The sequence below is a fragment of the Balaenoptera ricei genome, chromosome 17 (assembly GCF_028023285.1).
Source record: "Balaenoptera ricei isolate mBalRic1 chromosome 17, mBalRic1.hap2, whole genome shotgun sequence".
NCBI classification, from domain to species: domain Eukaryota; kingdom Metazoa; phylum Chordata; class Mammalia; order Artiodactyla; family Balaenopteridae; genus Balaenoptera; species Balaenoptera ricei.
Window position 1 is genome coordinate 28571445 of NC_082655.1, and position 21940 is coordinate 28593384.

A 21940-nucleotide genomic window follows, 5' to 3' on the forward strand; every position below is an offset into this window, starting at 1 on the left:
CTAGTCGCTGCACTTTACTGACCATGGTACATGAAAATGTGTCTTCATTGATTTTTATAGCATTTTTAGGAGATTTGGGAAAGAGGAATATGCTATTTGGTAAAATCCCACTAAATGAATGACCTGGGGTGGGGGCTGAGGAAAATTGACATTGCTGAAGGTGCTACACATCATAATATAAGAACAAATGTTTTGGAAGGTAAATAGGGTTAGTGGTGGCAAGGTTGTTTTATTCTTGAATAAAGAGGATTCAAAGAATCCACTGTTGTTCACTCAATGCTGCAGTGCTTCAAATGTTATTTTTTATTTTCTTTTTCTCATGTTCTCCAAGTGTGAAAGAATAAGGTCATTCAAGCAAAGTTTGAGATTTACTTAAGCAAGCATTTTCTTTTACATGGTAAGATGAACTTTATCAAATAGAGTCTGTGTACTAGAGCAGTGGCCCCAGGAATAAGCCAAATCCACTTCTACAAGAGCTGAACTTTATGGTCCATGTATTTTTTGCCTTGCTTATTCCAGGTAAGTTGGAGATTACTTGGAACTACAAAGGTAATGGAGCAAGCTGCTTTTCAATGATACACACAAGTACCTGGGTTTACTTTGCTATTGTTCAAAAAGGGACAGACACCTGAAACAATTACTTCAGTGCTGTCCACACTTCAGCCACTTGTTTAAACCTCATGATTTTTCGTCCTATCTAATATCAACATCGTGAACTCATTAACATCATTGACATCGTGAATTTGATGAGCTAGTCATATTTGCTCCAATACACATTAAAATGACTATTGAAATGGAAAACGTCTATCTCTGTGTTACTTATAATCATCTCAAAAAACCACAGTGGTACATGTTGGGTGCCACTGGATTAAAATGATGTTCTTCTGAGCAAGTGGTTAAGAGTCAAGTTGCACCAAAATGAAATAATTTGGAAGACAAAGAAAACTAAAGAGCCAGTTCTTTCAGTCTGATGCTTTATTGCTCACAATACACATATTGGTACAGACACAGTTTCCCACAGCAGAGCACACGATACTGTACTTTCTTAAAGAAGAGTCTTTGTCCCACAAGGACACAGCGATTAATTCCCAAGTAATGAAATGAGTCAGCATACAACTTTCTAAACCTGATAGAAGGAAGCCAACACATTCAGGAGCACATCAAAAGCAACATGCAAGTCCACGATGTCACAAGTAATCTGAAGCTAATCACTACTTGCTTTTCAATACAACTTTAATCTTGAAGCTTAAGTTCATGAAGGGCCTAGGTCCCTGAGCTAGCTCTGATTTCTATGGTTAACATAATTGGATAAATCCAGAGTTGTTAAGAACCCCTGGATAATATACACAGGTATAAATACTTTAAAATATATGGTGATGATATGATATAGAAACAAAGATATACATGTATATGTATATGTATATATATATATATATATACACACATATTTTCCACTTCAAAAATTAAACTATAAGAGTACTTTTGGAATTATAATGCTTATAAGACAAATAGTGTATTATATTTTCTATACATAATAAATGAAATATTTAGAAAGTAAATATAGCTGACCTATATGCTTTTAAACTCTATATTCTAGTGTATGGGTGAATATTTCCTCACCAAATATAAGCACAGGTAGGTTCTTGACTTCCTTTACTTTTCCTTTACTTGGAGTTTTATTGGTGGTGGCAAATATGAAAGGACTAGCTGCCTTCCTTAATCTCTCATGAAATGGACATACTTTGGACCAGTATCCATAATGTCCAGAGCCTTGCTCTAATGTTTATTTGTATCTCCCTGACCTCACTCATTTCTCCCACATGTATTGTCTTTTCTTTATCTAAATCAAACGTATTCTTGAAAGAAGTCCTGTGTTCTCCACAACGTTATCCTTAATGACTCCAGGCACCAAAGATGTCCCTTTTCCTCTGAAGAGTTCAATTGTTTGTAGTCTGAAATCACACAATTTGGCTTCCAATTATGCATTCTGTATTTCTTATGTTTCTGTGTTAATATGTTATCACAAGATTGTAATCTCCTTGAGGGCAGAGGCAATGCATTAGTCTTGAATTATTAAATTAGGATGTGGAAGTGCTATTGAAATTGTCAAGCACTACAAGTATGTAAGGAATTGTTCTGACCCTCATCTAGCACACTTAATGTAGTGCCTTTCACTGAGCTGGGAGAACGGTTTAGAAAAATAAAAACCAGATAGAACTAGTTATCTTATTGTGTAGAAAGATTTAGAGGCAAATTGGACATCAGCAGAAAATTAAAAAATATATTAGCTTGCAATTCATTGATTTATTCATACATTTACCAGATACTTAGGGACATCATCCAAGTTTAGATAATTTGTGGAATACAAAGATGAAATAGACTTACTCTCAAGGAGTTTTTCATGTAGTTTGTTTATTAAGAATTATGATATATAAGAGCCTTGAAGGTCTACACTGGGGACTATGCCTCAGTGGTTTTCAGGGTATGGTCAGAGCGCTACAGGCATCAAAATTACCTAACAAGAATCTTGCGGCAACGTCAAATAAAGTGCATTTTAAGATAAGCTTCCAGATAATTCTTATGTATATTAAAGTGGGAGTGATTTATTATTCTTGGCTAAGGTGTAAACATTTAGCCTCCTTACTGGGGCATTTTGTGCCATTTCAGGAATACAGAAAATGTTCTTAATTGTCTTCTAAATTCAGACCTGTGGTTAAGTTCAATCTTATTCTACTGTCATGTTGTGTTTATTTTTCTGTTCTGGAAAGTCTCCATCTTCATCAATATCAGTTCATAACATTCTTGAGAAAGTTCATTCTCTCTTTCTTACAAGTCAGAGAAAGACCATATGCACAAAAATTAAGTCCATTATTCTGTGAGGAATGAAATAATCACTTATGGGTGTTGCTTAGGGGCTCAAATAAGTTGCAGGAACTCTAGCCAACTCCATAGTTTTTATGCCATCCTTTTAACTTGTATAACTTTCAAAATGCTTTTATTTCCATTATTTCAGTTGAGAGCCTGTAGTACGGACTTGACCCAGATGCTCCTCCACGAGGATATACAGGTGACCATTGTGTGGATTTGCTGTTTATTGGCCATAAAACTGTCTTTTGTTCTCTTGCAGGATCCAGATTTGACAGTTCGGACAATGTGCTGTCCCAGCTGAGCTATTTCATCCAGCTTAGTTTTTCCAGACATAATCTCTAAAATATAAACCAATCACCTTATGTTGGATTTGCCATAAATGTACTTGGTGTAGAAGAATGCAAACAAGCCTGACAACACTATCTACAAACATTCTTCGCAATTCTTTTCACAGAGATTACTCGAATATTAAAATCAGAACCATATAGATTTAGTTTATATCAGCATAGTCCATTTGGTTCTAACCGTCTCAGTAACAAAACTATTCCCCAATGGGCACTCTCGTAAATGAGCTTTTCTGCTGAGTGACTTGAGATTACAGACTAAACATAAAAACAAAAATATTACAGGGCTGTATCTGACCTTTCTCCCCCTCTGTGATCAATGAAGTTAAAAATTAATCAATATTTCTAATTATATTTCATAAAATAGTATCATAATACATGAACGATCTTAATTGCTTCTTTAAAACATTTCTGATGTTTCTAATTCATATTCTAAATATTGCCAAAATGTTATATCTTGAGATGATATTATATTGATTTAGTTTTTCCTCATTGGATTGTGAAATCCTTAAGAATGGGGAGAGCCTTTTATTTAGTACAGTGTGATTTTCTTAAATTTCTGCAGTAGTTTTTCACATATGGAGTATTCTTTTATTGGTTTCTCAGTGAAGCTCTGAAATGCCAGACTTCTACATATCTGTGAGGGAAAAAACATTGAGCAGCTCAACTCTACACATGACTCCCCACCGTGAAAATTGAGACATAAATAGAAACTTTAGAAGCATCAGTTCTTCCACAATTTGAACATGATTTTATGAAACACAGAAGTGTTCAGAGCAAGTATATATATACATATATATATATACACACACATACATATTACATATATTTGAAAGAGTACACTTAAGATAGTTCATGTCCAGGTTTAGTCTTGAATAAAGTCACATAAAACTGGCTGCTCTGAGGAAAACCATGTTTGTGGAGGGAGAAGAATTTGATAGGGGAGGTGGGGAAGGAGAGAAAAATATATTTATTACTACAGAGTGCTGTAAGACTTCTTCCTGTGTATTACTCTAAAAACTTATATTCGCTCAGCCAAATCCTGGTTTTGATGGTTATTTACTGTGGACAACTACAGATAAACAGAAAACAAATTGCTAGCGATGTTCATACTCTGCTTTTTCCAAGGAGAACAAGTGACTCCAAATATTTGAAATAAATGTTCTTTTAGCCTGGATGGACTTGTTGTCTGTGGCTGCTCCATCGTTCACATCCAGTTCCCTCACTCCATGAACAAACAGTCCAACCCCTTTGTGAGCTGCACTTGGGAGACATAAATAATGTTGCATATATTATTTATAGAATTCATAGAGCCATGGGTAAGCTATTTAAAATCTCCTTTTCCTCCAAAAAGTTAATCTTTTCTCTCTTCTATCATGTTTATAGATTTAACATAGTTTGGAATGATGTAACTCTTATTCTTTAAGAGTAGTCCATAACCGTGTGGACTCAGCTTTACTATGACATACTGTCATTATTACTCCAACACATTCTTCTGAAAATGAAACAATTCAAGTATCTATTTAAGACTTAGTTACACTAACCTAAGTTTTATGGCTATAGTTTTCTTTTGACTTAACTAGTTGTTTAGCACAAATCAGCCATGTGTTTGGGTATATTGTCAAGGTGTATTGTTCCGTGCATTTGGCCTGTTTAAGAGTGATTACAGTTTTCACTTTTCTCATTTCTCTTTAGCGTTTAAAATATTTGTGTTGGAGTGAAGCTCTAGAACTAAACTCCTAATACTGATGGAGAAGTCTTAAGAGGAAATTTATGTCTGCTTGTTTTATTCATGATCTGTGCCCTTTACCTAATTACCTCAGGTCCAAGATCTAACCAAAGACACTCAGCAATTAATGAAATTAGAAGTAATAAAATAGCTCAAGGAATTTTATTAAGGGAGGCCTTAATAACATCACTATGTCAGCAATTTTTAATCTCTTTATTTTTCATTTGATGGTTTGTTAACTTTTGATTATTTATGGCAATATTTTATGATTTAGTACAGTGTGATAAAGAATACCTTAAAAAGTTATATTTCTGCTGTGTAAACCCAAATATCTATTGGATATTGCATGGAAACATTTAATTTCATAATGGCATTTGCTTTAGAGTTGAAACGCTATGAACTGTGTTCTTTTGAATTTCCCATGTGGTCTAAAACTAACAGATTATTAGCAAATAACTTTTTAAACATTAAAACAAAAACTGAGCCCATATATTAAATTTCCAAAGGTGGGAAGAATATATTGTGTTCTGTGTATAACATATAAAACTAATCATAATTTTTTTCAACATCTGATCTTACCACTCTGCAAAGAATATATTTTTTTTTATTATTTAAGCCATCAGGTCACAAGAATTTTAATCAGCATGCTGGCTTAAAAAAAGAAAAAAGAAAGACATTTCTTCATTTTCTTTCCCTAATATCTATACAGTTTAGGGAATTAATCCCTGATCCCTGGTCTTATCATAAGAAAATCACAGCAGTAGTGAGACTGTGATGAAGATAATGTTGATTAAATACCTACCAGCATGCCTGAGACATAGTACATGCTCAACGATATCAGTTCTTTTCCATAATGAAAAAAATCTAATATATTCCAATCCCCATGGATAAGCAATTTACGCATCCATGTGCATGTGTTTGTATGCACCTGCATACGTGCATGTGTGATTTGGGGTTGGGTAACTCTAGTGCTCTATCTATATGATCCCAAAATTAATATTTAATCCAGGATGAAAAGTCAGTTAAAATAGTTTTCTTAGTGTCGTGCATATAGACCTTTAGTGTATTTCCTATAAGTGTTTGCTTGCATTGGTTTACTGAAACAGTGGCAGGATAAGAATGTTTTCATGGAGTAGATGAGGCCAATTTTCACCAAAGCATATTCGGGACTGAGGTTCTGGATGGCAGAGTCTCCATGAAGCAGCATTTAAAAACTGACGTTTCCAAAATAGAGTGATATATCCTTCATAAAGAAGGTGTTTGTGTGGGTAATTATCATTAGCAATTAGGTTTCAGGAAAAAATCCACAAGATAAGGATATACCCTGGAAAGGGAAAATGCCAGTCTATGGGGCACTTAGTACATAGTACTTTTTGACCCAGTCATTAAAAATCAGCTATTACTGAACCAACACCAAGGGCGATTTTTACACTTGGCCAAATCTTAGTAGGTGAGTCAATTGAAAGGGATTAAAGTAGGACCTGACAGATTCACATTCACACCTCTCTAATAATCACTGGAATAGAAGAGCAGGTCTAAGTCATAACTATAAAGAGATATTAATAATGAGATGAAATTAGTTTTAGCTCTATTGGAAATAAAGCCAACAAAATTTTGCATTGCTTTGATTTAGAATCTGTAAACAAAATGTCACAAGCATTTAAAAAAAAAAAAGAGAGAGAACCTACAAATGACAAGCAGGCAGGAAGGAAAGACACTTGCACACAAGTTAAAATGCATAGACTACAATGCTCAGTGGGGAGTCTTCAGCTGGAAGTGTAATAGTCAGCCTTTGGCTGACTTAGAATAGCAACTAAGCTTTTGAGAATGTTTCAGACTTTTAGCTAGATCCAGCTAGAAGGATTTGCTTGACATGGCTCAGTAGTTTATAGGATTTTCTTCTCAAATGCTCAAATAGGATTTTCTTCCTTAAAAGTCTCAGAGGAAGAAGTAAAACTTTATTTTGAATACTTGGTCTTGTCTTGGCTACATTTCAATATTAATTATATGTTAGTATGTATCTTCACAGTTATTTAATCTTGATATTTCTCCTGTCTCACCCATCATTTAGAAGCCTTGCAGAGTACAGAGCTGGATTTATCTAAATATCAAATCTACATGTCTTCTCAATTAGTAATTTTGGCTATTTTGGGGTTTGGCTATTTACATTAAAGTTGAATGGTGACCATCTACACTTTGTAAGATATAAAAATCAACTCAGAATTTTATAAGCATTATGACTTTTTTTTCATATGGTGAATATATTTGTTTGAAATCTCATTTTTACTCATCAAATTTTTTTCTATTTTTCCCTGTAGTTTTAAATATTCATGAAAATAGCACTGCACTTTATTAAAACGAAATGCTAAATGAAAACATTAAAAATTTTCATGTTGCCAAACTACCACATGTATAAATAATTTGGGGGGGGTGAGAAAATACGTTTGATAAAGTTATTTTGAATAAGGTAAACTGATGTCTAGGTTTTATCTAAACTTCACAGCCCCAGAAAATACAGTCTCAAATTAAATGGAAAATTTCCACCATTTGGACCTTTCACAGATCTGCTCAGTTTTTCTATGATATACATTTTCTTGATACGAGAAGGAAGCTGTGAATCATTCTAATGGGTTAAAGTGTCTTGGGGCAGTATGTGTTAGAGCACTGGTGAGGACTTTATCTGCTCTGTCGTCACATACGAGTATTGGCTGTTTCCTCTCTTGGGTTGATAACTGCACAGATTCTCATTTTCTTATCATCCATTTTCTTCTACTCCATGAATCAACTTTGGCTAACGGTTATTTCAGAAGCCAAGCAGGTGTCATCAAAAGACACTTTTGTGGCAGACAAGTAAGTATCAGTGACAGTGATGTCATCAAGCTCTGTGCTGAAATGATCTGACTCCTTGATGACGCTGTAATTGAGGGCCACGCTGTAGTTAGCTGGTTTCTCCACTGGCTTCTGCTTACAGTTGCAGAGTTTTCTGAAGGCTGCACGGAATTTCTGGGACATGAGATTGTAAATCACTGGGTTGATGGCACTGTTGAGATAAATGCAAATTCTGCAAAAGAGCAAGAACCAATTTTCTTGGAAAGGGCTGGAGAGAAATGAGTTGACAACCACAAGAGTTCTGTAGGGCATCCATAAAAGGGCGAACAGAATGACAACCACTGCCAGCATCTTGGTGACCTATGGAGAAACAGAAATGCAAAGCAAACACAAATGAAAACAAAACAGAACCAAAACATGAAAATAAAACGACTCCCCCTCTGCCCTCCTCCAGCATTTAGTTCCCAAGATGTAGTCCGAGACAAGGACTTAAGTGCAGGCAGTTTACAGTATTTGGGAGATGAACCCAGGAAGCAGGATTAAAGGCATAGAAGAGAGTGTGACAGAGGAGGAAAAGCCAAAATAGGGTGTGTTTTTGAGACAACTCCCACTGTGGGCAACTGTGGATCAAGTAATGCATTTCGGGATCATCCGTCCAGAGACAGGGAAGCTGAGGCATTTATCTACTGGCTGCCATCTCCCCTTTGTTGAGAGGTGCCTTAGGGGCTTTAAATGCGCGGTACTTCCAAGTTTCACCTACCTGGAAACTCCTAGGGGCTTTAGACAGAACCTTGAGGCGGAGAAGAGGAGAGACAGTCAGGGGACATTGGATACCTGTAGTGCAGTGTTCTCAGCAAGCAGGAACCATCCACAATAGCCATGAAATCATGGGTGAAACCACAGTCTGTCTAAGAGGATGTGACCCAGGGCACCAAAAGTGTCTGCGGTGAACACTAGGAGACCTAGGGTCTAATCCCATCTTTACTCACCTTTCTTTCAACAGCAACACTTTACATATTTTAAAATAAGTTTTTAGTTATCTATAGTCTCTTACAGAGTTTGACAAATTTCAGCTTCCTCAGTCCAGACTTTCTAGATGTTCTGAACTTGAAAACTACTGCAAATAGAAGGAACTGATACTTCCTCTTTCATCCTTCTTAACCTCTCAGCTGTTTCCCTAAAGCCCTCTCCACCAGCCTCTATCTTGTTCTGGCATTGAGAGAGATCCTGTTTTTAGACAGGGCTTTTAAAAGTTCTTTAGTGTAGAAATAAGGATTTCACAGCTAGATACCTACTCTGTCATGAGTATCTACTATAAATTCAGCTCCTTGTACTTAATCCTAATAATAGACTCCATCTTGCTCTCCTGTGTTAGAATACCTTCCGTTCCCCTCCTAGCACTCCTTCTGATACTGGGGCTCTGTCCTACCCTTAACTATATCTTGTCCACCCCAGGAACTCCCCATGAATCCCACATCGTGGGGGTAATGCTACCCTCTTGCTGTTATTCTATAGTAACTGCCTCCTTCTTTGGCTCATATCATTTGCTGTAAGACTTCTCACTTAGGGACACACATAGCCTTTATCGTTTTTTGAACCACTACTATCTTTTTTTGAACAACTCCTACAACTTCTTTGCAATGGCACCTATGAGCTATCTACCCACCTACTCTCAAGTTACTGTGTTTCCTCTGCTTCCAGGGCCCTTTGATCACTTTCTTGAAGTCCTCCCTACCCTCTAAGAATGTGCCCCGAGCCCTCCTGCTCTACCTCACTCACTGTTCCCTGAGCGATCACTGTTCATGGTCCTGCTGACTCACTGCATTAGGATAATTACATTTTCTATTTGGCTTACTGGGGTAGGGAAGTTGTTCAGTGGGAAGATATGATTTTCACATTGGTTCATATAATACCAAGTAAAACATTTCAGAGATTCTTGACTTCTTTCAGAGATAAAGAGGATCTATTCAGACAAGAGGTTAATGGAAGCCTGCTTTTTCAAAGCTGACTTTTAAGATTATGAGTAAATACTTTAATTGATCCTAGGAAACTAAAGGCTTAATTCAGTGATAAATACTCTGAGCTTTGGAAGGAGCCATAGTAATTATCATCTTTATCATCATCATCATCACTCACATCCCTGCCTTTTTCCACTTCCTGGTGGTTCTCTGATATCAGGTCACTGCTTCACACTTACCAACATCCTCCCACTCCTTGCCAAGGACTAAGCATCTTATATTTGAGCCCCTGGCTTGATTTACAATTGGATTACTAGCATCACATTTGAGTCTTTATAATGGCCCGTCATAAAGATATGTAAACATAATCTTATTTAATGCTTTTAATAACTCCGTGTGTAAGCTAGTATTGGTTCTCTTTTGCATATGAAGAAATTGAGGTTTAGAGAGTATATGTGATTTGTCTAAGGACACATGGCTAGTAAGTGACAGCCATGATTCAAGCTAAGTCTGCTTAAGCCAAAGCCCATGCTCTTTCCTTTATACTTTTGCTCTCCCTGTGAAAGTCTTTTGCATTTTCATTAATGATATTTCTACCATGTTACTCCCACATGGTTGCCAAAAACATTTAATCTCTTCTAAGTATAATTTCAACATACTTATTGCTGCTTAATTTCTGAACTTAAAGGTTGAATTTTATCTGTTTATTTTTCCCTACTATTTTCAGATGAAACACTGAATTCACATATAATATCTACCTACCTCTTTTTACTTAATGTAAGGGGGCAACTCTCATTGTCTCAAAGAAAAGCAATCTGTTTCTAGGTTAGTATCTCTGCCATGTGCTTCCACAGGCCCCCATGCATACTTTGGCATCATCACTCCCCAAACTTTTTATTGCAATGAGTTATATTTGTCCACCTGTCCAATAGATGGTGAGCTTCTTCAGGACATGAGTAAAGTTTATTCATTTCTCTTTCCTCAGGTATTTAATACAGTATGTGACATAAGAGAGCCCTCAATTAATGTTGAATAAATTCAGGCATGGAAAGAATTATTTCAAAACATGTAATCATGGTCCTTTTCTGGTTTTTTGTTTTTTCATTCAGTGAACATTTATTAAGCACGTGCCATATCCTAGGGACTTTTCTAGATGCTGGGGATTCAAACAGTAAGGCTCTCTCCTCTTTTCATGTTGCTTTTATCAATGCATTGTGAAGTCACTGACTTTATACATTAAAAATAAGCAGACTATGATATGTGCCTTGTGATATATATGAGTCCAGGGTTCTGAGGAAGGATTAACTTACTCCACCTGCAGAGAAGGGGAGGCTTCATGAACCTGGTTCCCTTGGAGCTGCCCCCTATTCACTCCATACTCCATCCTGGAGGAGACACCATTCCTCGATTATTCCTTTTCTGGGTTTTAATACTCCAACATATTGTTAGAGGATTTTTGCAAACACTTAATTTTTTAATATTAAAAATCCCTTTTAAATAGAGATTGGTTGATTAGTAAAATGAGTCCTTAATATACTTCAGCTTTTTGTTTGAAATATACATTTTTTAAATGTTAAGGAGGTGTTAAAATAAAACAAATGCAGTGATGTTTCTAAGACTGACCCGGAGGGAAATATGTCTCCAGTGGGATAATAGAGAATACATTTAATCTCACTCATAATTATTTTTAGTTAATTCCAAATATCTTTGATTGAGCTTAATCACTTTCTAAAATGTTCACAAGTTTTTTGTGTAGCCATAGCTTGGATTTTAATAGTTCTTAATACAGGAGCAAATACCTAGAAAGGAAATGTCCTAGAGATTGTCTTTCATACCCAATTAATTTCACCGTTGGTTGCTGAAGTTTTATTTCTGTTGTGGTTCCAAATAAGTGACAAAAATGCAAATTTGAAAATATCTTTGGGCCATTGTTTTTAGGCATTGACATTTTTACTGGGAAAGTGCATGGGATACACAATGAGTTGAAAGATTGCTTATTTACAGAAGTCTCTGCCCCAGGACCTAAAGGTCTTTGAGAAACAGCATGAAACAATCTTCAGGGGAAAATGATCTTACCATATATTTTTGATTGGGAAGGAATTAATTTACCCATTTACTCTAGGAGATTCATTGGCATTCCTACTGTGTACCAGTCAATGTCCTGGCTCTTGAGGATTCGACAGTGACCCAGAGACACATTGCCAATGGCTTCATGTATCTTATAATCTGATACAATGTGACAAATGCTAAGACAGAGGAAAGTTTTGGTTTTATGAGAGCCCCTGATCTGGACTTGGGGTTGAGAATTGGTGAGTGAGCATTTGGTCTCAGTGATAGTTAAGCCAAAATCTGAAGATAAGGAGAGGCAGGACAAGTGTTACTGCAGAGACTGGGTGTGTGTGACAATCTGGAGGCATGAGATAGTGGGGCATAGCATGAAGACCAGAAGTAATTTAGTGTTCAAGTTCTAACTGCAGACCATGGAAAGAAGTGGAGCAATCTCTTTTCTCTAGGAAGCTTGTGGAAACCATAACAAAATCCATCATTTTCTGTGGGGTGCTTGGCATTCCTTCTGCTAGGACAGAAGGGGAGATGCAGCTGCCAAAGGGGATGTAGAGTGTTGAGTCCTAAAAGGGTCAGCTCCATGGAGCTAAAAAATCAACGAAGAAGTAGGCAGCCATTTTTGCAGAGTATATTGAGGGCAAGGAAATGAGGTCATAAAAATCAGTTGATTAAAACATAGTGTTCAGCTGGAGAAACTGCCTACAGAGATGGTTGAGAAGAGCAGGGTGGGAACAGGAGGGTCTAAGGTGGGCAGGCCTCTGTCCTTGGCCACCATGGTGAAGGGTTATCTTTTTCGTGAGGATCAGCTGGAAACTTTAGAATCAAGCCCTACTATATATATTTTACTCTTTATGATATTGAATTATGTGGAATAAGTGCCATATAGTTCTCACAAGAGAGTTTCAATTCAGTCCTCAAAACATCATTTTGTAATCTATAAAATCTCTAGATAAAGATCCTATTCAAGGATTTCTTTTCTTCTTCTAAAAATTTCTTTAAAAAAGACATGAACTGGATAGATGTCTATCTGACTGTTAAGGTTGAGATTACATTTCTCTGAGTGGACACAAGCTCAACTTTGCATATGTGTGCTGTCTGTGAAAAACCAGAGGCTAACTAGTTTCTCTATTCTAGGCTGCTGAGGAACCTCGTTTTACTAACTACTATCTCTAGTACTAGTACTATGACTTTTACTACAAGTTCTAAAACTATTAGCTAACGTTTGTATATTACCTTTAAAAAGATAGTGTTAGATTTATAGAAAAGTTGCAAAGTTAATACAGAGAGTTTCCAAATACCCTACGTCAAAGTCTCCCGATCACTAAGACCTTACACTAGCATGGTGCATTTCTTTGTCACAATTAATGACTATTCTTACACAGAATTAGTTAACTCCATACTTTATTCAGATTTCATTAGTTTTCCCTAGTGCCCTTTTTCTGTTCCAGGATCCCATCCAGGATACCACATTATATTTAGTCATTACATCTTCTCAGGTTCCTCTGGGCTGTGACAGTTTCTCTAACTTTCCTTACGTTTGATGGTCTTGATAGTTTTGAGGAGAACTGGTTAGGCATTTTATAGAATACCTTTCAACTTGAGTTTGGATGATGTTTTCCTCATGGTTACAATGAAGTTATGGACTTTTTGGAGGAAGGCCACAGAGGTGAACTGCCATTTTCAACACAACATATCAGGGGCGCAGGCTATCAGCTTGACTTATGACTAATGATGTTAACCTTGTACATTGCTTTATTGAGATATAATTTACATATAATTAAGTTCACCCACTTAAAGTGTTCAATTCAGGTGTTTTTAGTATATCCACAGAGCTGTGCAACCATTACCACAATCTAATTTTAGGACATTTTCATCATCCTGAATAGAAACCCTATACCCACGAGCAGTCACTGTCTACCTTCCCCAGCCCTAGGCAACCACTAATGTACTTTATGTTTCCATAGATTTGCCTATCTGAATATCTCATATAATTGGAATCATGCAGTCTTTTGTGTATGACTAGTGTCTTTCACTTAGCGTAATGTTTTTAAGGTTCATCCATGTTGTGGCTTATATCAGTACTTCATTTCTTTTAATTGCTGAATAACATTCCATCCTATGTATAGACCACATTTTATTTATCCACTCATTTCGGTGGTTTCCACTTTTTGCCTATAATGAATAATACTGTTATGAACATTGGTGTACAAGTTTTTGTGTGCATGTATGTTTTTATTTTTCTTGGGTCTATAATAGGAGTGGAATTGCTGGGTTGCCTATTGCTTTTTAAGTTATAAAGTATTCAAGAATATTAAACATTTAATATTTGATATAATTCTGAAATAATTCCGATAATTATTACAATAATGCCTAGTAAAAAGTACTAACTGATTTTACAGATCAGGACTCAAGAAAGATCAAGAGTAAAAGACAAAACTAAAATAGTTGGGCCAACCCTCTTAGGCTACTCTTGTAACTTGGAGAACAACTACAAGACAGAATAGCATGAGTAAGAGGAAATGAGTAGTTTTGGAGAAAAGCATTATTTATTTATACAAATAAAAACCTTCATTTATCAGGCAAGCCTGTTTAGAGTGGGTTCAAGAGAAGATGGGAAAAGTGGATAGTGATTATAAACATATCTTTTGAGTTATTCTGGGAAAAGTAGTAGAAAAGCAGAAGGGCTGCCAGAGGGGGATGAAGAGTCTATTTTTTTAAAGATGAGAGACATCACAGCATGTTTGTTTGCTTAGGGAACAATCCCTATAGAGAGGGGAAATCTTATGATCCAGGAGAAAGAGAAAGAAGACAATTGGAAGAACTATGTTCTTCAGTAGGGAACAGAGTCCAGTGCCCAAGTGGTGTGGTTGGCCTCTTCTCAAGTGTAGACACAAAATTACTTTTTCAATATCTGCTTTTCTTTTCTTTTCTTTTTTTGTTCTTAGCCACACTTGATCTAAGCAATCAAGATAATCTGGGAGAAAATGCCGCTTTCTTGTCAATACACTGAATCCTGAATGGAGTCCTGATAGCAGTTAATTGTTTAATTCCTTGGAATTAACAAAGTACTTTCATTGTCCTTAAACCATTTTCTGTTCATGTCCCAGTGAGATCTGTAGGACAGGTGTTATTATTCCCATCTCATTGATGAATGGAAACAGCTCAGAGAAGCAGAGAAATAAGGTCATACAGCTCACATATAAATAGCAAAGCTAGTTATTCAACTAAGGTCTGTCCACTCTAAGTCTAGTTTTCTTTCTAGATAATTACAAAAATCAACATATATGGTAAGCTTAAGCCTTCAAATTGCTGTAACATATATGCAATGGAATATTACTCAGCCATAAGAAAGAATGAAATAATGCCATTTGCAGCAACATGGACCTAGATATTGTCATACTGAGTGAAGTAAGTCAGACACAGAAAGACAAATATATGATATCACTTATATGTGGAATCTAAAAAAATGGTACAAATGAACTTATTTATAAAACAGAAATAGAGTCACAGATGTAAAAAAAACCAAGCATGGTTACTGGGGGGATGTGGGGGGGAGGGATAAACTGGGAGATTGGGATTGACATATACACATTACTATATATAAAATAGATAATTAATAAGGACCTACTGTATAGCACAGTGAACTCAGTACTCGGTAATGACCTATATGGGAAAAGAATCTAAAAAAGAGTGGATATATGTATATGTCTAACTGATTCATTTTGCTGTACAGCAGAAACTAACACAACATTGTGAATCAACTATACTCCAATAAAAAATGTTTTTGAAGTACTTGGAAAGGATAACATTATCGGCAGGAATCATTGGTAGCCCTGGAATCACATATGATTTTTTGCCCCAAATTGGAGTGTTACATTTAGAAAGTACTGATTAGGGAGAAGAAAATTGTCGTATCAAGGCAGATAGGAATCCTTCATACCAATTTCCTAGGGAAAAAACAAACAAAATTTAAAATGTGAAAGTAATAAAATGGAATAAAAAATAAAATGGAATAAAAAAATAAAATGGAAACTTCTTTTTTGGGTTACAGCTCAATTAATAGTATGCCATTTATGAGGATCTGCTTACATAGAATCTGAGGACATTTTGATTAATTATCAGAGATTGGTTTATTAGTCTGCCTAGGAGGTCATGGGGAATGGTTGATACCTCAGTACTCTGGGAAATTTAGTTGGAATTCTTGTACTGATTCAGAAAAAAAAATTGATTTTTGGTTCTATGTATGATTCAGAAAAAATCCTGTGCCTGGTCATGGGTCCTGCTATTATCTGGACATTCTCCCCTGGGAGATAAATGCTGTGGCATAGTCCTTCTGTATGTTAGTGAGGGACAAAGTGCAGTGGGCATAGAAGGAGCTGGAATTGGTGTCCAGCATCTTGGTTTCACAATCCACCTCTGAGTTCTGAGGACATTGGGCAGGCCACATGACTTATGTCTGAACCTCATATTCTGAGCCAGTAAATACACAATCTGGATTCCTCTCAAAAGTCTCTCCAGTTTGAACATTCTAAGAAAATCGAACTTATATGTTATTAATGGTAACACAGTATTCAGACATGTTTGTGATCATTTTCACATAATGGGATTTTGTTATTTGGGGATTATAAGGCCAGGCAAAGGGAAATAACACCTGGAGCATATGTATCCCTCAAGATGCTGATGAACTATAGGAAGAGATTCAGTTCCCAATCACAGTGATTGTTGGTAATCATCTTAATTGCTGCATTCAGAGAGGTGATGCAGTTTCTTGAAGTGCTGAAGAAATTACTAGAATTTATATTAATTTCCTGTAGCTATCTAAGAACACAGTGCATCTCTAGACCCAGGACCCTGGTTTCCAGACCTACTATTATTTCTTTTTTAAAGTTCATTATAGGGCTTCCCTGGTGGCACAGTGGTCAAGAATCTGCCTGCCAATGCAGGGAACACTGTTCGAGCCCTGGTCTGGGAAGATCCCACATGCCACGGAGCAACTAAGCCCGAGAGCCACAACTACTGAGCCTGCGTTTAGAGCCCACGAGCCACAATTACTGAGCCCACATGCCACAACTACTGAAGCCCACGTGCCTAGAGCCCGTGCTCTGCAACAAGAGAAGCCACCACAATGAGAAGGCTACGCATGGCAACGAAGAGTAGCCCCCGCTCGCCGCAACTAGAGAAAGCCCGTGTGCAGCAATGAAGACCCAACGCAGCCCAAAATAAAATAAATTAAATTAAATTTAAAAATATAAAGTTCATTATAACTGAAATATTGTTGAAGACATGGAGCTATAGAAAGATATAGAGGTATCACTTTGAGAAGAAAGCAAATAATTAAATCCTTTTTTAGGAATACTGTCAATTTAAAAACTGAATTTATAGAAGATTTAAAAAGAATAGCCAGACAAAAATTACTTAATAAAATGTACCAAGGCCCATTCAAACCTTTGGCTGTCATTTAGGTGCAGAATATCTAAATTTCAGTGCAATCTGAAAAAGCTTTCTTAGAACTAAAAAGGCAAAGACATATTACAGGAAGTGACAACCACATCAGTAAATGCACTCAAAGAATATTTACCACTTTTGTGAGTGATCATCAAGAGCATCGTAGGCTAACTTCAGTTTGTAAACAGGCTCTTTGTCAATATTGGATCCCACATTCTATAATGCTAAAGCTCTGTTTTTGGCTTCATGAACAAAGTAAATCAACAACTAACTTTTATAGGATCGCATAACAGGTTGGGAGAAGGCCTTTGTGTGCATGCCTGTGATATAATAAGTGTTCAATTAACAGTTGAATTATTATTGAGTAAATACTTATTTTTTGCAAATGTTAAAATATAATTGTGTAGGTCTGTGTGGGTGTAGGGCTCTTTAAATCAGCGAAGTGCTCCAGTTCTTGCACTTCTGACTGGAATATTCCCATTTTCAGAAGTGTACATCCTTCTGGACACAGTTTGTTGGTTAATGGATATAAAAGTTAGCCTTTAATCTTCTAATGCCATTTTTTGAAGGGTGACAATACGTTCTGTGTCTGGAGACTATCCACGTTCTCCTGCATTGCTGCATATTAGCAAAGTGTTCTGTTACTGGGAATATTTTGCTCTCAGATGGCCTGTGATCAATGTGATCGATGACCTCTTGCATTTTGTTACATCAGTTGAGCCAACTGAAGGAAAAACTTGACTAGACAATTATATAAATCTGAATTTAGCCAAGCTTCTACACTGATTGGGGGGCTCTGGAATTTTCCACTTTCAGCTCGTTCTACTTTGTTCTGACTTAGTATCTGCACAGACAGTTTAAAAAAGACAGTTGTAATCAATGTGGGGTCCTTCATATCTTGGTGTGAGATCATTGATGGGATTTAAAAATTGAATGATGGGGCCAGAAAAGGGCTTGGAATCAACTCAAAGTCAGTTAAAGTATAATAAAAGTGAATGAAGGCTGAGTGGTGATTCACGGTAGAGAGATTGTGGACTGTCATATCCTGTGTTGTGGATTTCTTCACAAGAAGCCACACAGAGATGCTAATGCATGGGTTCTTGACTCCACCTGTCAGGTACTATATCTAAATGTTCTTTTCAGAATAGCCATTCTGGCAAGAATTCTGAAGTGTTTTCTGGGCTCTACTCTGATTAAAAAGGTCCATAAAAATGTTAGCAGAGGTTCACAGTAGAGAAGCTGTGGTTGCATTTGGTGATGCTGAGGAAGGAGAAGTAGTGATTAAGTGAAAAAAATGGTGACACAAGATTTTTCAAGTATAAATTTGTAAGTGTGGTATATCCAGTGAAACTGAAAAAAAATTTCTTCACAATTCTAGAGGTGTGGAGGAAGGTGGACTTGTCCAGCAGAGCTGTTTTTTGAGTGAGACGATTGTGGGCACAGGAAACTGGACTCTATGTCCCAGGGGGGCTTCATGTGCCAGTAGAGCCACAAGTGGCCACTGCTGTTGGTAAGATACAAGAGCACAGATGAGAGCTGAAGTAACAGGGTGGCATATTTCTGTGCAGAACACGATGTGACTCTTCTGTTGTGACACGTCCAGGTCTCCAGAATAATCACTGAGCGTCACCAAATACCAAGTGAGAGTCACCTCTTGTGGGAAATGGGCAGAGCTCTGCACCCAACTCTGATGTGGGATGAACCCTCAAAGCTTGTACTTTCTTTCAAGAGCAAAGACAGGCAGAGGCACAGACACATGAAGAGCGAGAAAAAGTGATGGAATGTTGAGCCGTCCCAGTTAGTAGAGCTAAGGTTCAGGGTAAAATGACACCAACACCTCTCAGGGTAAGAGAGACCCTGAGTGGCTGTAAGCCTCACTTGCTGAGAATCTCTGAGAATCTGGGGACTCTGCAGTATTTCTTAACATGTTTCAATCTAGAATGAAGAAAACTGGATGAAAATGAAAGGTATTCCAATCTAGCAATGGGAATTGGCAGATGAAGGAGAGAAAGAGAATTAAGATTTATGAAATACTTACTATGTACCAGACAATGTGCTTGGCATTTTCTTCATGATAGCCCTACTTTATCTGCATTTTACAAAGGGTAAGACTGATGCTGAGAAATGTCATACGCTAAGGAATAAAGCCACAGTTTAAAAACATGTATAAACATATATATTTGACTCCAAAGTCTCCTTATCCTCCTTACTATAATACCTTGAATTTGGGGAAGAAATACTTTTTTCCTGAAGTTTGCAAAACCAAAAAGAAAAAAAAAAACCCAAAAGACATGTGCTGCTTAAAGGTTGGAATTGATGAAGGCTGTATGTGCAGGGGAGCAGGGAGGATGAAAAACTAATTCTTAAGGGAATCTTCCTACATTGTTGGTAGGATTGTAAATTGGTGCAGCCATTATGGAAAACGGTACGGAGGTTCCTCAAAAAAATAAAAATAGAGTTACCATATGATCCAGCAATCCCACTTATGGGCATATACCCGGAAAAGATGAAAACTCTAATTCCAAAAGATACATGCACCCCACTGATCATAGCAGCGCTATTTACAATAGCCAAGACATGGAAGCAATGTCCAATGACAGATGAATGGATAAAGAAGATGTGCTATATATACACAATGGAATACTAATCAGCCATAAAAAAGGATGAAATAATGCCATTTGCAGGAACATGGATGGACCTAGAGATTATCATATTAAGTGAAGTAAGCCAGACAGAGAAAGACAAATACCATATGATATCACTTTCATGTGGAATCTAAAATATGATACAAATGAACTTATTGACAAAACAGAAATAGACTCACAGACATAAAAAACAAATTTTATGGTTACCAAAGGGGGAAGGGGTGGGGAGGGATAAATTAGGAGTTTGGGATTAGCAGATATAAACTACTATATATAACATAGATAAACAACAAGGTTCTACTGTATAGCACAGGGAACTATATTCAATATCTTATAATAAACCATAATGGAATAGAATATGGAAAAGAATATATATATATTTATCAGAATCACTTTGCTGTACACCAGAACTAATACAACATTGTAAATTACTTCAATTAAAAATACTTCAATTTTTACTTCAATTAAAAAAAAGGGCCCAGATGATGTTAAAAAAAAAAAAGCAAGCCTCATTCACAGTGTTTATGTCTCAGCACCTAACAAAGATATTCCTATTCATACTGCGATACTAAGTCCTGATAGAACATATTTTTGGAATGTTTCTAATTTCAAGTTCTTTTGCTAAGAGTAGCAAGCAGTTGTGTGCTAGGTAACATGTGCAGCTAGACTTGAGGATTAGATGCAAAACTTGCTGCAACACTAACAACTATTGTAGGGTGGAGGTTTCGGTATTGATTACAGAGACTGATAATTGTGCATGATGAAAGGCTGGCTTCCTTCCTGTTGCTTGGATGTTTTCTTGTTCACAGGAGGAGGATATTTGGAAACATGCTGGGAAGGGAAAAACTCAGCTGGCACACCTGGGATTCAAATTATAATAACATCTCAATTTAGAAAATGAAATGTCAGTCTGAATTCTTTCATGAGCCATGCTGGAACAATGCTGCAGGTCATCTGCCGTGGGTTCAATGTCCTATTTAGCCTTTTCTGAGTGTTCTCTCTTCCAGGTAAATTATTGGAGAATGGCTAAGCATGTGGAAAAGCTTGTCTTAATAAGTCTTGCTTTGGTTTCCTTTCCTTTGTACCTAGGGTATGTTTAGTTCCTTTGATCATTTTTCTCATTGGAATGGGACCTTAGAAATTCTGAATGAGGCATCTTGGCTGGCTCTGAGCTGGGAATCCAGTTACTGGCTATCGCACATCTATGAAGATATTGATCCTTTCTGAGGGAGCTATTTCCCAGTCTCATCTCTCCCCGGTGCTTCTCTGGCCCCATACGGGAGACACCGTAGACTGTAATACAGACAAGTGATCCCTCAGCTGCTCACCCAGCACGGGATGGGAAATCAATGAGAATATTCTAAGATGTAGAATATGAATGATGGAGGGGAAGGGAGGTAATCTCTAAATAGCAGTAAAGCTCTCAGGGCTGCCAAACTTTTAGTGGGCATTTAGTTGTCTTGCTTCTAAAGGTCTTGGGCAAAGTCCCTTATCACGGGGCTGAGAGCACTTGGGAGGCAGCCAACTCCTTCGCTACCTGTGTCTGTCCCTGCAGAGACAGCCCGTACCATGCTTGGGTCCATCTGGAGTTACAGAGCTAATTTTCTAGCTGACCCAAAACAACCCACAGAGACAGCCAAAAATGGGGGAGATACGTTTCTTTCCTTCAGCAAGCCATAAATTCAGCATTTTCACTGAATTTAACTTTCTGGTGTGTTAAACATGGGTCTTAGAAGATTTGGTTTGAAATTTTAGCTTCCCTAGTCATTACCATTCAAAGCTTTCTGGAGCCTTGGTGTCTGCATTTAATATAGGAAAATATACGTTTGAAGATTAATTGCAAGGAGGACATGAAAACAATATTCTCTAAAAATAGAGTGGTGGGTATAAACCCTTCTCTAAGTTTCTTTCATCTCTTTCTGTTTATTCTTCTGTACTAATAATTACATTCTGAAGAGATCCTGTTGCTTCATTTGGTTCTTTGTTTATAGTCTCTTTTTTGTCCTTAGAATGATGATGGCTCCTTGAGGATCCCTGTTCTACCTTACATGCAAGGAA

The 21940-nt window shown here is 37.0% G+C and overlaps 1 protein-coding gene across 1 annotated transcript in view; it reads right to left on the reverse strand.

The window, feature by feature from the left end:
- Nucleotides 1-7291: 7291 nt before the first annotated feature.
- Nucleotides 7292-21940, reverse strand: part of TRHR (thyrotropin releasing hormone receptor) — a 41859-nt gene continuing 27210 nt past the window's right edge. Inside the window, exon 2 of the mRNA XM_059901936.1 lies at nucleotides 7292-8130. Coding sequence (XP_059757919.1) covers nucleotides 7723-8130 — 408 coding nt within the window. The 3' untranslated portion in view covers nucleotides 7292-7722. The remainder of the gene's footprint in view (nucleotides 8131-21940) is intronic.